At 50.3% G+C, this 12,500-nt stretch overlaps 8 protein-coding genes across 8 annotated transcripts; 3 read left to right on the top strand and 5 right to left on the bottom strand.

The window, feature by feature from the left end:
• The first annotated feature begins 10 nt into the window (after positions 1-10).
• CC77DRAFT_142075 (hypothetical protein) lies at positions 11-2,012 on the top strand. Its single transcript, XM_018530242.1, has 2 exons — positions 11-342; positions 416-2,012. The coding sequence occupies exon 2, from the start codon at positions 455-457 to the stop codon at positions 1,526-1,528; it is 1,074 nt and encodes a 357-aa protein (XP_018385228.1). The 5' UTR covers positions 11-342; positions 416-454; the 3' UTR covers positions 1,529-2,012.
• Positions 2,013-2,071: 59 nt separating this feature from the next.
• CC77DRAFT_964677 (HET-domain-containing protein) lies at positions 2,072-4,768 on the top strand. The gene is made up of 4 exons (XM_018535694.1): positions 2,072-2,610; positions 2,705-3,120; positions 3,173-4,523; positions 4,587-4,768. Exons 1-4 carry the CDS (start codon positions 2,199-2,201, stop codon positions 4,670-4,672), a joined length of 2,265 nt encoding a protein of 754 aa, XP_018385227.1. The 5' UTR covers positions 2,072-2,198; the 3' UTR covers positions 4,673-4,768.
• Positions 4,769-4,842: 74 nt separating this feature from the next.
• Positions 4,843-6,480, bottom strand: CC77DRAFT_1062143 (hypothetical protein; the record flags this gene model as incomplete). Its single annotated transcript, XM_018528495.1, has 2 exons — positions 4,843-5,826; positions 5,884-6,480. 2 exons carry the CDS (start codon positions 6,478-6,480, stop codon positions 4,843-4,845), a joined length of 1,581 nt encoding a protein of 526 aa, XP_018385226.1.
• A 471-nt stretch (positions 6,481-6,951) lies between these two features.
• On the bottom strand, positions 6,952-8,045 carry CC77DRAFT_140666 (1,2-dihydroxy-3-keto-5-methylthiopentene dioxygenase). The gene is made up of 3 exons (XM_018530234.1): positions 7,666-8,045; positions 7,241-7,612; positions 6,952-7,180 (listed from the first exon to the last, which is right to left on the bottom strand). The coding sequence occupies exons 1-3, from the start codon at positions 7,693-7,695 to the stop codon at positions 7,043-7,045; spliced, it is 540 nt and encodes a 179-aa protein (XP_018385225.1). The 5' UTR covers positions 7,696-8,045; the 3' UTR covers positions 6,952-7,042.
• On the bottom strand, positions 8,046-9,348 carry CC77DRAFT_140807 (thioredoxin-like protein). Its single transcript, XM_018530235.1, has 2 exons — positions 8,757-9,348; positions 8,046-8,710 (listed from the first exon to the last, which is right to left on the bottom strand). Exons 1-2 carry the CDS (start codon positions 9,066-9,068, stop codon positions 8,396-8,398), a joined length of 627 nt encoding a protein of 208 aa, XP_018385224.1. The 5' UTR covers positions 9,069-9,348; the 3' UTR covers positions 8,046-8,395.
• CC77DRAFT_141209 (hypothetical protein) lies at positions 9,018-9,883 on the bottom strand. Its single transcript, XM_018530237.1, has one exon. It carries the CDS (start codon positions 9,568-9,570, stop codon positions 9,106-9,108), a length of 465 nt encoding a protein of 154 aa, XP_018385223.1. The 5' UTR covers positions 9,571-9,883; the 3' UTR covers positions 9,018-9,105.
• CC77DRAFT_990804 (UDP-galactose transporter) lies at positions 9,293-11,353 on the top strand. Its single transcript, XM_018536331.1, has 4 exons — positions 9,293-9,861; positions 9,910-9,997; positions 10,047-10,430; positions 10,481-11,353. The coding sequence occupies exons 1-4, from the start codon at positions 9,622-9,624 to the stop codon at positions 10,918-10,920; spliced, it is 1,152 nt and encodes a 383-aa protein (XP_018385222.1). The 5' UTR covers positions 9,293-9,621; the 3' UTR covers positions 10,921-11,353.
• On the bottom strand, positions 11,112-12,299 carry CC77DRAFT_140422 (hypothetical protein). The gene has a single exon (XM_018530233.1). It carries the CDS (start codon positions 12,118-12,120, stop codon positions 11,302-11,304), a length of 819 nt encoding a protein of 272 aa, XP_018385221.1. The 5' UTR covers positions 12,121-12,299; the 3' UTR covers positions 11,112-11,301.
• Between the last annotated feature and the right edge of the window lie 201 nt (positions 12,300-12,500).

The raw sequence follows: 12,500 nt of genomic DNA, 5'->3' as shown, positions 1-12,500 counted from the left end.
CCATAGTCGTCACGACCGATGCCTCCTTTCCTTCTCCCCAACCACTAACGATGACACTCGTTAACGACAGCTCATCGGAGCTCGCATTCACTTGCACCATGTCTTTCCAGAATGTCGTCGCATTTTCTACTCATAGCCCCAACGGAGGGGTCCGATTTGTTTGAACCACGAGATACGTATCGGTGTAGAGGCAAGATAGCTGCACACCGGTTAGATCGATAGATCATACTCGAAGAAAGACTTTGAAGGATTGTGACAATTGATACAAACTTCTCGCTCTGTCACAGGAAAGAGCTCAGAACCCGAACGGGTTGGAACACACATTAACCTGAAAGTTCATAGGTAAGTTCCAACGGTACCTATGATACTTCAGGGCATAATTATAGAGACTCAACGCTGATAGTCAAAATTCCAGAAAATCCAACCCCAAATTTACCCTACGCCCGCTTTCAAGATGCTGTTCGAAGACCTCGCAACCGAACTGGTCGTGCAGGTGTTCTTATCATGCCGCTCTGTCACCGACGTAACAGCTCTATCTTCTACCTGTCGTCGTTTCCGCAACATCTTTGCCTCGTCTCAAAAGCTTCTCATCCTCGAAAATGCCGCCGAAACGCAATTCGGACCTCTGGAAGACCTTACCCAGCTTCTCACTCATAATGCCAGCCAGCCTGCGCACATTGTTCGGACCGTTCCGTTCTCTCTAGCGCTGCTTAAGCAGATTGTGCATCATGGGCGTGTAGCTGAGAAGTGGTGCGACATATACCCGTTCAAGAAGTGGAAGCACAACTATGAACTACGCCGACTCTTGACCACGGAGGAGCGCTATGTTGTAAGAAGGGCCATATACAGGATTTGGCTTTATTCACGCGCCTTTCACAATCGCGAACACCCACGCGAATTCCGTGCAACAAGGCTCGTTCTACTCAAGCGTGCGGCACTCCTACACAACTGGAGTACCTGGGAACTAGCCGAGATCGCCGACGTCCATCGCGTCATACGGGAAGTCGTACAGAGCAACGTCTGCCCATCTAACGGCACCATTGCGCGGAAGTTCAAGAAAAGGCATCCTGGCAACGAGCACTCTCTGCTATTCAACAATATCCACCTCAACTACCCACCCACAGCCCCCCAAGTTTTCAATCCCTTCACGCCTAATCCCCTCTCCACGCACTTTAACAACACACCAACCTACACCTCGCGCTACGCGGCATCGAAGTTCTCTCTCCACCCATCCCACGAAGTCGGCGCTGAAGGCTGGGGTGACGATATCCCCCATTACTACGTTATCGAGGATCACATGAAGCTCGATCCCGCTCAAATATTGTACTTGAAGGAACATGCACCACTAAAGGGCATGGTGGAGGGTTATGTGAGGAGCTTGTGTCCGGAGTATGATTGGTTCACCAATAATGGGGAGACGTGGGTGCAGACGTTGGAGTTTGTGCTCGATGAGCGTGGAGAGGATGTTGGAGATTTCATGGGGGCTATTGCGGAGGGTGAGGCTGGTGTTGCCGTCATCGAAGTGTAGTTTCCAGGCATTTGGTGATTGATGAAGAAACGGACAGTGTACCTTCGGATCTCACACCGTCGCACGGTATGGCTTAGGCTGAATAGTGTACGGAGATGTAACGAAACTTAGCCAGAGGCAAGTGACTATTACCCTTGTGTATCCCACTGGTTCTATCTTGATTTGGAGGTATTCCAGAGTCTCTAGGTAACTGACTAGTGCATACACATCCAACTTGGTGGCCTCATTCTGCGCTATCAGGCGGGTAGCCGTCAACGTCAGTCTCCTACAGTGCCGGGCGGCAAAGTAATAAAGAAAGCTAGATTGTCGCCTAAGCCTGTACGCTTGTACCTAGGATTGTGGCTTAGCAACGAAATAGGCGACGTTTCTTGGATGAAAGAAGACAGATAAGCCGATCTTTGCAGCAAGCCGCACAACTATTCGGGCCTTAGTATTTGCAACCTGCCTGATTCTGTGCCGGTGAAGCAGACCTTGGAAGTCTTGCCAAGTCAGGTGGGGCGCTTTTATACGAACGCGACGTGTTTAAACTCACGCAACGATCTTGAGGTATGCTTCTGGAGAAACTCGTGTTATTGCTGGTGCCTCAGTTTTTGTTTCAAAAAAAAGTTCTGCTACACCAGAGGTAGCTATAGACTGTTTCGCGTTTCTCATATTTGGCGTAATCTTGTCGATGGCCCCTAGTTTTGGGCAAGCGTCAATGACGTCAGGCACCCTGAAGCCTTCCCCAGCCACCACAGAAGCCGTGTCCACTGCATCCGCAACATGCAGCACATGCCACCACTTTGCAAACGGCCATGAAACCAGTGTATCGGTCACGGCGTTTCTTTTCTCCGTAGGCGGCTGTCAAGGATGTTCCATCATTCTCAAGGCTCTCGATGCCGTTACCGATATTCGACGACCAGAGTTCAAAACTATCAAGATCAAACGCATAGAGGCGGAAGACCATTGGTCCTTTTTGGACCCCAAGAATGTATTGCATGTACGATGTGAGCAGGAAGGTGAGCCATACGGGGGAAGGGTTTTATTTGGGAAGCGGTATGTGGATTCAAGGCCAAACGATTATGAGATTTATACTCCAATTAGTGAGTGCTTCCCACTGCTATGATTCTAAGGTTTTCCAAGCAAACTGCATGTATGTGGTGGCGATATGAGGCCATAAGGCTAAAGACCGAACAGGTGCGGGAGAAGACTCTGCCATTCCATGGCTAGGTTTGCGGAATGGTTCAAGAGATAGGTATCGAGAGCAGTCAAACAGCCTGGAAGACCGCTTGAATGAAGCGCGGATTTGGTACGAGGATTGCAAGGCCAATCATCCGCTTTGTGTGCCGCGCAAAGACGGATGGCCACGCCGAATCCTTGACCTCTCAGTTGACTCTATTCGCCTCGTTAACACTGAAGCAATTGAGTCAACATCTTCGCAACTACAAGAAGGCTACGCATGTCTCAGTTACGCATGGGGAACTACTGGGAATCTCAAAACTCTGAAAGACAATTTACAATCACATATGCAGGGTATCGATGTCCACACACTCCCCCGTACTCTCGCTGATGCTGTTCATGTCTCTCGGGCCTTTGGCTTACGGTACCTATGGGTAAGGCTACAGAATTCTACAAGAAACAGACCGGAGACTGACTGTGCAATAGATCGATGCACTATGCATCATTCAAGACGATGTACAAGATTGGATGGATCAGATCCCACGCATGTCATCTATTTACCAAGGAGCCGAACTTGTCATTTCAGCGCAAGGTGCCTCCAGCGTCCAGGAGGGATTTCTCAGTCTAGGTTCAGCGGCGAATGCACCCCTGAAACGCATCGAGGTACCCTTCCGCATGCCAGACGGGACTTCTCGCACAGTCAAACTCTCAATTCGCGAACGAGAGCAGAAATATCATAACGTTCCGGCGCATCATTCGTCTCGACCGATGGTCGATGACAATACTCATATTGATGATGTCCTCGTTCCTCTCACAACCCGCGCGTGGGTTTTTCAGGAGAGCTTTCTAGCACGTAGGATTCTATATGCTACGCCATCTGAACTAGCTTGGGAGTGTAGCAACCACGAAAGATGCGAGTGTCGTGTCTCTCCAACGGAAGGCTCCACTCGTCTAGCTCTAGATTTTGATGATTACGGACTTGTACGCACATTGGGTCAATTGATTCGTGCAGATAGTCTCAGATCGGCTGAGCAACCCCTCAGTAGCAAACCGAAATTATGGGCCGAAGTTGTGCAAAGGTACTCAGACAAGAACCTGACTAGGTGGACGGATCGTTTGGCCGCGATACAGGGTGTAGTTGAGGCCTTGGCTCAAGCCATGCCAGATGATTTCAACACTGAGAATTACTTGTTCGGACTTTGGAAGCCAAATCTGGAGAAGTTCATGCTTTGGGGTCGACATCCAAGGACTCCGGGAGACTCTGCGAGAGCTGCGACGTTGAGACAAATTGCACCATCGTGGTCCTGGGTGTCAAGCGTTGGAGAGGTGTCGTACTATGACTCTATTTTCATGCCCAAAGCTCAGATCCATACACGTGTCATTCGCGTCGAGCGGGAAGAGTCTAATACCTTGGAGATCAACGTCTTCGGAGCTGGCCACTGTACCTTGACAATGTTCGGCTTTTGCATCCCAATTCAGCAAGAACCACTAAATCGAAAACTCCACCAGGAACATCCCCTAGAAGAAGACAATCAGGGAGTACCCTTCCTCTTTCCTGAACGCTACACAGCGGAGTGGAACTATGGCCCTCCGACCATCGACATGATTCCGGATGACCCGACCGATGAAACCGTGTTTGACCGCGTGACACATTTTGTGCCCTTGGTCAGCGGTCAGCCATATGATGAAGACGATCCGGATCCGCGATTGCAACATCAAGGACTATTCCTGGAGATGGTAGCAGGCCCAGAAGAGGAAAAAGAACCCTACGAAATGGAGCACGAAGGTGTTGATCATGATATCAAGTTTGAAGGCACCTTCAGACGAGTTGGTTTTGGTGAGTAGATACCCTGTACAAACTGCATGTGAGACATAAACTGACTTTGTACACCGGGTTCAGGCTACGATTATGTCTCTGAGGTACATCTTCACTGGTATAGTACGGAGGACTATATTAGCGAGCTCCGCGCTTTCAAGCTTGTATGAAGATAACATAAATCGGTCGAAGGACTATGACATCAAATAAGGCATTACTAGAGAGTATATCCCAATATACCAAGACATATCCCAGTTCACCTCTTGTGTCAAGTTTCGCGGCCTGCATCACATATAGAAAAACTACGTATTCTAACACTTCGATCCGATGGTCCAGTCTATCAGTTTTTTCCTCCTTGGTTCTGCTCTATAGATAACGCGATTTGCTCGGAGAAACTTCCTTGCTTCGCCTTCTTGATCAGTCGTGGGGAAAGCGAAGATGATGAGGCCGAAATCTCCTCTCCACAATCAGAGAATGCTTTCTTCCGCTTAGAACCTCGCGAAGCTGCAGAAGCAGGCGCCAGAGTCGCCAGCTTGAGTTCGTTTCCAATGGCGGCAGCGTGACTTACAAGCTCTGAAAAGGCTTCAACCTTAGCTTCGGCTTCACTAGACTCACCATAGGAGTCTGTAACGCGCCTAGCTAGGCGGTGATACCTAGGCTTCTTCGCCTCTTGAGTAGGGGAAGTAGTCTCGTTGTCTTCAGCCATGTCGATGACGACCGCGAACCTATTCGACTTCCATGAGAATTTAGTTTCAGGCTCCATATTCTGCACATTGGCAGCGCGTTCACGTCGAACCTGATCTGCGGCCCGGGTCGCTCGAGCCTGTTGCTCCTCCACTGTTGAGGGCTTGTAGCGGTCCAATGGCTCGACGCGGACCCTGACGATATCGGTCAAAGCCCTGCGCTCCTTGTTTCGAGCTACCTTCTCTTCCGCGATCTGTCTAGGCGTCTTCCTCTTCTGTTTTGAAGGGCTTGTTCCTAGAGCTGAGTCTGGCTTTTCGTCCACTTCCGGCGTGTTGTTGTTGTTACGGTTCTTTGCAGCACTACCACGTTGACGTAACCGCTGGGCTGCTAGCCGCTCCCTCGCATCAAGCTTTATGTTAACAGCCTCTTCAGTCTTGACTAGCTTGCGAATCTCATGACGAAAAAGCTGAGAGTACATGTTGTGAACCTCTCGTAAGACGATACTGTGAGACGGTGGTCGTTCCGGCTCAATGTCTTTACGTCTTTCATCACGACCCGTTATGTGGTGATCCTCCTGCTTCTCGAAAGCTTCTATGATACTACTGGCCATCTCCATGGTTAATCTCTTGACATCAACGCTCTTGGAGTTTCAGCAGGAGTGCTCCGTCATATCAGACCTGTCTTTATGGTCACGTACCCTAGATATGAATGAACCGTTGCGATTGCTAGGATCTTCAGGATCCCAGTAGATGACGAAGGTTTTATGATTGCACATCCTAACCTCAGACTGATTGACCTGATGATTTTGCTTCTTCAAGGATAGGAGAGCAGGAAGTTCATTGCTGTCCTTAACGCCAAGTGGCTTCCGCGAGACATAAGGCTCCTTTCGTCGGTATTGATCACGATCCTGTAAAGCCTTCTGAAGACGACTGAAGTCCACCGGATCAGAGATACTGGCGGGTACTTCTGAACTCGGTGTATCTGCGTGTGTATTTGGTCGCTCACGTTCATTCTTCATCACCTTGTCTTCCTCTTCCTCCTCATGCGGCACAAAACCTTGCCCACCTCTAGCCTGAGCCATGACATCCCTAAATGAAGATCTCATATGCGTCTTGCGGACAACGGGCTTCTCATCCTCGGACTCAGATTGGTAGGCAAGCTCGGCAAGGTTCTGTAAGCCTGTGGTGTAGAAAGGTTGGAGCATATTTTTGCTCTTTATGAACGCGCCTTTGATAGCGTTGGGACCTGAAGCGCGGGCGTATTCAGAGCATGGCTCTACTATGACATCAGGCATACTCGCAGGATACTAGTGTATTGTGAGAGATCTGTGTTTTTGGGTGTAGCACTAAGTTTTGGTTGAGAATACAAAGGATCTGGATCGCGTTCAAGTCAAGTTTCACGGCATGATATTTGGACTGGTGTAGAAACGACTAGATGTAGCTGTGAAAGCTGAGACAAAAGATGAATTAGGTGTGCAAGTGAGCGTGTGCGCACGTGAGTAAAGAAGCAAGGCGTTCTGAGACAACACCATTGTAGACATCGGTGGCCTTGGCGTAACATGATTCAGTTTCGTTTTCACTTCCGGAGGCTGTGTTGGCAAGAAGAGTGCTCGGAAGCATATGACAATGTCGCTGTCAACCATCAGAAAACCGCGGGAACAACTGAACAAAGACATAGCAAAGATTACCGCACTCGGTAGCTGTAAGGGTTCGCATGGATTAGTCTGTATTTGATGTACAGAATGTAGTATTGTCACGGGCAGGGACAGGCGAATCGATTGTAAGAGAAAGTCTAGGAATATGTCATTTGGAACATACCAGAGAAAGAAGGGATCTAGTTCGCAAGGAGCTATCAGACTAAGCTGAGACGCCCTGTCTAGCCTTCAGATACTCTGTCAGATACTGCTTCCTGTATGGGTTGTCATCTGTCTCGCCACCCCGGTTGAGTGGCGTCCACTTTGGGTCTTCCTTGAACAGCCGCATGGCCTTGATGTACTAGAATCAGATATCAACATTCTGCTTTGCTTCGACTCTTCAGTTACGAGCTATACTTACGTTCTGCTCATCAGTGGTGAACCGATGGTAAATCCCAGGCGGCAAAACAATCAAATCGCCCTTCTCGAGCCGAATCCTCACCCAGTCATCACCTTCGCTCCTGACATCGAAGTAACCCGCACCGTCAAGAATATATCGGATTTCCTCGTCCTCATGTAAATGCTCGTGGAAGAACGACTTCACCTTCTCTTCGTAAATGTCGCCCATCTTCTCTGGGCTGACAGTGATTTCGTCCCGGTTCTTGTAGTTGCGGGACGTAGCAATGGGTTCAACATCGGGAACTTCTGGTACGCTATAGTAGAGGACACCAAGCTTTTCTAGGTAGTCTGGGTCGACCGAGCGACCGGAATCATGGGGTTGGCGTTGGTCGCCCTGCAGAGGTTAGGTCATGTGCCGAATGCAGAGACAAGAAAGTGGGGGCTTACGGGGAGGTTGTCGAACCAGTATGCCTTCATTTTGCAGTCGGTGATGTATTTGGGATGTGTATTTCACGACTCAAGCGTTGCCGTAACGTGTTGTGGAAGATGACTTTGCCGTTGGGTACGAAGGAAATAATTTGAGATGCCCAAATGCACGTGGCGAATGGCGTCATCGCGATTACCCAGCCACCACAATGGGGATAAGCCATCGGCTTGAGCGCGATGTTCACACATGTGTCATGCACAACATGGGTTTTTACCATCATATGTCAGTCTTCAAATCACAGTAGCAGTACCAATCGCGACCGCCTTCTGAGTGTGGCCTCAGTTCCTCCACAATGAGAGAAGCGAAGCACAACGCTTTACATGATTCTGCTGTGATCAAACAACAAATTAATCAAGACAAACGGATTGAGACCTCCCTAGCGATTCGCCTAGCTATTCAGGCCAGAATTGTTCGTCATGTTTGATTCTTTTGTGCTATCTGACCATGCGCAAGATCATTTAGGCGCAGTCTTTTCTTGATGGGATGTTTGTTTGGATGCTGGGCATCTCGAGCGCGTGATGACATGGTTGCTATGCGACAGCACCTTGCGTACTATCAAGATACTGTGCGGCAGCGTCGACTTGCATGTCCAGCCTTCCTTCCAGCGCGCGGATTCGCTCCCTGAGCTCTACATGTTATACAGCGACTCAACCTCGCTGACGCCTCAGCTGATCTGACACATAATGTCTATCAATCCCAGTCTAAGTCCTCATCGTCTTGCTGCTTAGCGCTGATCTTCTGCAGCCTTCGTCTCTCGTCCTCTTCATTGACCTTGTTTCTCGCTAAAACATTCGCACGGATTAGGCGCACCTCCAGGTCGCGAGTAGTGAAGCTCTGCTCAGTGTGACCGAGCCCCTCAAATCCGATGATGCGATCAGCTCCCACACCGTCGATAAAAGCAATGACGCATGGCAGGACTTGGATTCCCAGGCGTGTGACTAGAAAAGGGCAATTTTCCACATTGATCTTGAGGAAGCGGGCCTCATAATGTGATACTGCGAGTGACTGTTCATCTTTAGACGATATCTCCCGCAACAATGTTTGTTCTTACCTCGAGATGTGTGTCCATAATCCGGCAGCGGTTGAAGTCGGGCTTGAAAAAGTGAACGACACACAACTGCGTGCTTGTCGTGATGTCCATCAAGGCCTTTTCGTCCTTGATCTCTGTATACCTTCCATGCTCGCTCTCTTTCAAGCGCCGTGCCTTGTCAAACTCTTGATGTAATTGTTGAAGTCGTTGTTCACGGAAAGCATCTAGGTCTTCGTCGTTCTCCAGAGATGCTATGAGCGCATCCTCATCCGAGTCGTCCTCGCGCGCTGCACGGTCGACAAGTGAGGCGACTTTGGGATCCAAGGCGGCCATTTTTTTTTTGAGTTTGTCTGGGGTCGCTTGTCGTGGATCAGGGGAAAGAGTACGAGGCTCGATAAGGAGAAGTCACGTGGCGATAGGCTGGTGGAGTGAAGAACGCCTTCGCACAGTCCCTCGCAGTAGTGGTGCGCAAAGCGCTTGGATCGTATACGACACACGCTATGCGCTGTATCAGGGTCTGGTAGTGAAAAATAGAACAAAACTCGTACAGGCTGCAGGGTGGTGCTGACAAGAAGTTGCTCGTGTTCAAAGGCGGCCTAGTGGCCCATGAAATTACCACTACCACAACAGAGCGACTCCAAGCCAGGGGAGAGGCCATCGTTGAGACCCACCCAATTCGCGTCCCTGCGCATCTCTCTTGCGACACCCGTCTCCTTCCTTCTGGTCCCACACTCCTGTCTTTTCTTCTTCTTTCGACTACAACCCCTCGTTTGCAGTCGTACACACGCCGCCACGTACCTGTCCTCTCCTCCGGACCTTCCCGTCGCTGCCACATATCACGACTCTACACACACGCGAGCGTGCACACGTCCCCCTCTCCACCACCATGTCTGACGACAAGAAGAGCGACGACTACAGGGTCGATATGCCTTCGGGCAAGGAGTTCCGCGCAGCGTCACCGATGCCTCGATCAGCCAGTTCAAGCCGCGCCGGTCCAGCGATAACAGAGAACCCCATTGCCGCCGTCCTGGCATACTGTGGATCTTCCATCATGATGACAGTTACAAACAAATACGTCTTGTCTGGCGTCGACTTCAACCTCCCTTTTTTCCTACTTTGCGTACAGGTACGAGCATAGCTCCGTGCAGTAGACCGCCCTTCTAATTCAGCGCAGTCTGTTGTCTGTGTAGCAGCAATCTCGACATGCAAAGCCATGGGCATCATCAACTACCGCGACTTCAACAGCGATGAAGCGAAGAAATGTATGTTTGAAAGACTTGCCGGAATACAAGAGAATGCTAACCGCACTAGGGTTCCCCATCTCCGTCCTGCTCATCGGCATGATCTACACCAGTACCTGGGCGCTCAAGTACCTTTCGATTCCCGTCTACACCATTTTCAAGAACTTGACCATCATCCTGATCGCATACGGAGAGGTTCTTTGGTTCGGTGGCGCAGTCACACCAATGGCTCTCTTCTCTTTCGGATTGATGGTGCTGAGTTCCGTTATTGCGGCTTGGGCTGACATTCAGCACGCTTTGTCGAGCATGGGTCACGCTGCGGAGAAGACCACCGAGGCCATGTCGACCCTGCACACCGGATACCTCTGGATGATGTTCAACTGCTTTTGCTCGGCTACCTACGTTCTGTGCATGCGCAAGCGCATCAAGCTCACCAACTTCAAGGACTTCGACAGTAGGTTTATCAATTTATGAGGGACAAGGATATTTGCTAACCTGAACCAGCCATGTACTACAACAACCTCCTCACCATCCCGATTCTGCTCGTTGCCTCCATCCTCGTAGAAGACTGGTCCTCCGCCAACGTCCAGAAGAACTTCCCCGCTGAACAGCGCAACACCGTTATTATGGTCATGATCATCTCTGGTCTTTCCACCGTCTTCATCTCGTACACATCTGCCTGGGCGGTCCGTGTTACCTCTTCGACAACCTACTCCATGGTCGGTGCCCTGAACAAGCTACCCATTGCGCTCAGCGGTCTGATCTTCTTCGACGCGCCTGTCACCTTCGGCAGCTGTTCCGCCATCTTTGTTGGATTCGTCAGTGGTCTTGTCTACGCTCTGGCTAAGGTCCGCCAGAACAGCAAGCCCAAGACCGTTCTCCCCACTACCAACATCCCGCTGAGCGCTAGCAGCCGCAGCATGCAGGACAGCCTGAAGTCATAAAGGAGTCGCTAGGCACACTTTCTTGACACCAGCAGGCACGAAGGCAAATGACTCTCGTTCCTGTATTTCCCATGGCATTTTTGCGCTGTATTGTATACGAACAAATGTCTTTATTCCATTTCGCAACTGGCCAATAGGGAAGCTTCATTTCTCACAGGTCACTTCTTTTGTACCTTTTATGCCTTGGAGCATCTTAACATACACTATTCAGAACTTTAGAACGAGCTTGGCGTTCCGGAGGATCGAAGCAGCGCGACATGGATCCTGCAGTCTGGGGCGGCGGAGTAAAGTGGAGCGATCGGATGTATTAGCACTTTGATCAAGTACCGTTATATTTTCGGACCGTCCTGCCTTCAGATTTTAACAAAATAGCGTCTTCGCTTATACATCACGTATCTCCCATGTCCTCCCCCTTTCCCTCTCCTTCTCCCACACCTTGGCCCCTCTCCCACCCCCTCTCATCTTACCACCGCCCCCTCTCCCTCCAATCTCAATCTTTACTTCCAACTCCCCCCTCTCATTTGATACAAATCGCCCTTGCTCCATGATTTGACTCACAAGAAACCGTCCTGGTTCCTGCCACTCACCCCTCATCTTCACGTACGCCCTAACCTCTCCATGATATCTCTCTGGCACAAGCTGCTTTACAGCGTCGCGGAAAAGCATATCTCCTGCTACGGTAGCATGGAGTGTTTCGCTCACATAAGCCGGACTCTTCATCTGTACGCGTAGTCGTGTGAGGCTAGGAGGGAGGATGAGGATATCGTCTCTGCTAATGTTTTCGGACACCTGTCGGGAAACATTGGCGTACAGGGGACGGAAGCTCGAGGCAATGTCTAGCGTGTTATCGTCATGTTTCCAACTTCTTCGTCCTTGGGGACGGGCGTTGAAGGGGCTTGGAGACGGTGGGGACATGTGTCTATGGTAGGCTTCGTCTGGAGTGTCGGGATCCGAAAAGCTCGATTCCATGTCTGAGTAGTGCGAGTAGCGCTTGTGTTGGGGACGGCGCCGGGATTGGTGGGGAGGAGGAGAAGACAGATGATGAATTGGTCGGTGACGATGTTGGTGTATCGATTCTCGAGCACGTTGGGTGTAGAGGTGGGGCATGGTACCTGGGACTATGTAATCTGAGTAAGAGAAGGCAGAGGCTACGGGGAGACGGCGGAAAGGATTGTGGTTGAAGGGCGAAGAGTCGAACATGGCGAAGACACCTAAATGGCGGAGTCACAAAATTGATAGAATCGTGATCTTCTTCTCAGAGCAGAAAGCTTCGAGGAAGAGGCACTAAGCTGGCGTTTGGTCTGCTTACATGCCGTGTAGCTTCCATCGGATCAGGTGTGCAGTTTGAGAGACGGGAAGATACGTTTCGTGTTACCAAACTCGGTATCGAAGTACTCGTGATTGTCATGCAAGCTTGATGCGCAAACACACTTTGCGCATGTGTGCCTAGTGCCCGCTCCAAAACGTGCACATGCAATCTATGTACGTCTGGCCTTTGCGATCCCCCTTTCGGTTGCTCTTGTTAGACAAAGGGCCCTTTCTCCACTTGTCTCGATCTGACCCTTCCGGCCTTCGATGAG

The sequence above is a fragment of the Alternaria alternata genome (genome assembly GCF_001642055.1).
Source record: "Alternaria alternata strain SRC1lrK2f unplaced genomic scaffold CC77scaffold_12, whole genome shotgun sequence".
NCBI lineage: Eukaryota > Fungi > Ascomycota > Dothideomycetes > Pleosporales > Pleosporaceae > Alternaria > Alternaria alternata.
The sequence above is the reverse complement of the archived record's forward strand: the minus strand, read 5'-3'. Positions and strand labels throughout refer to the sequence as shown.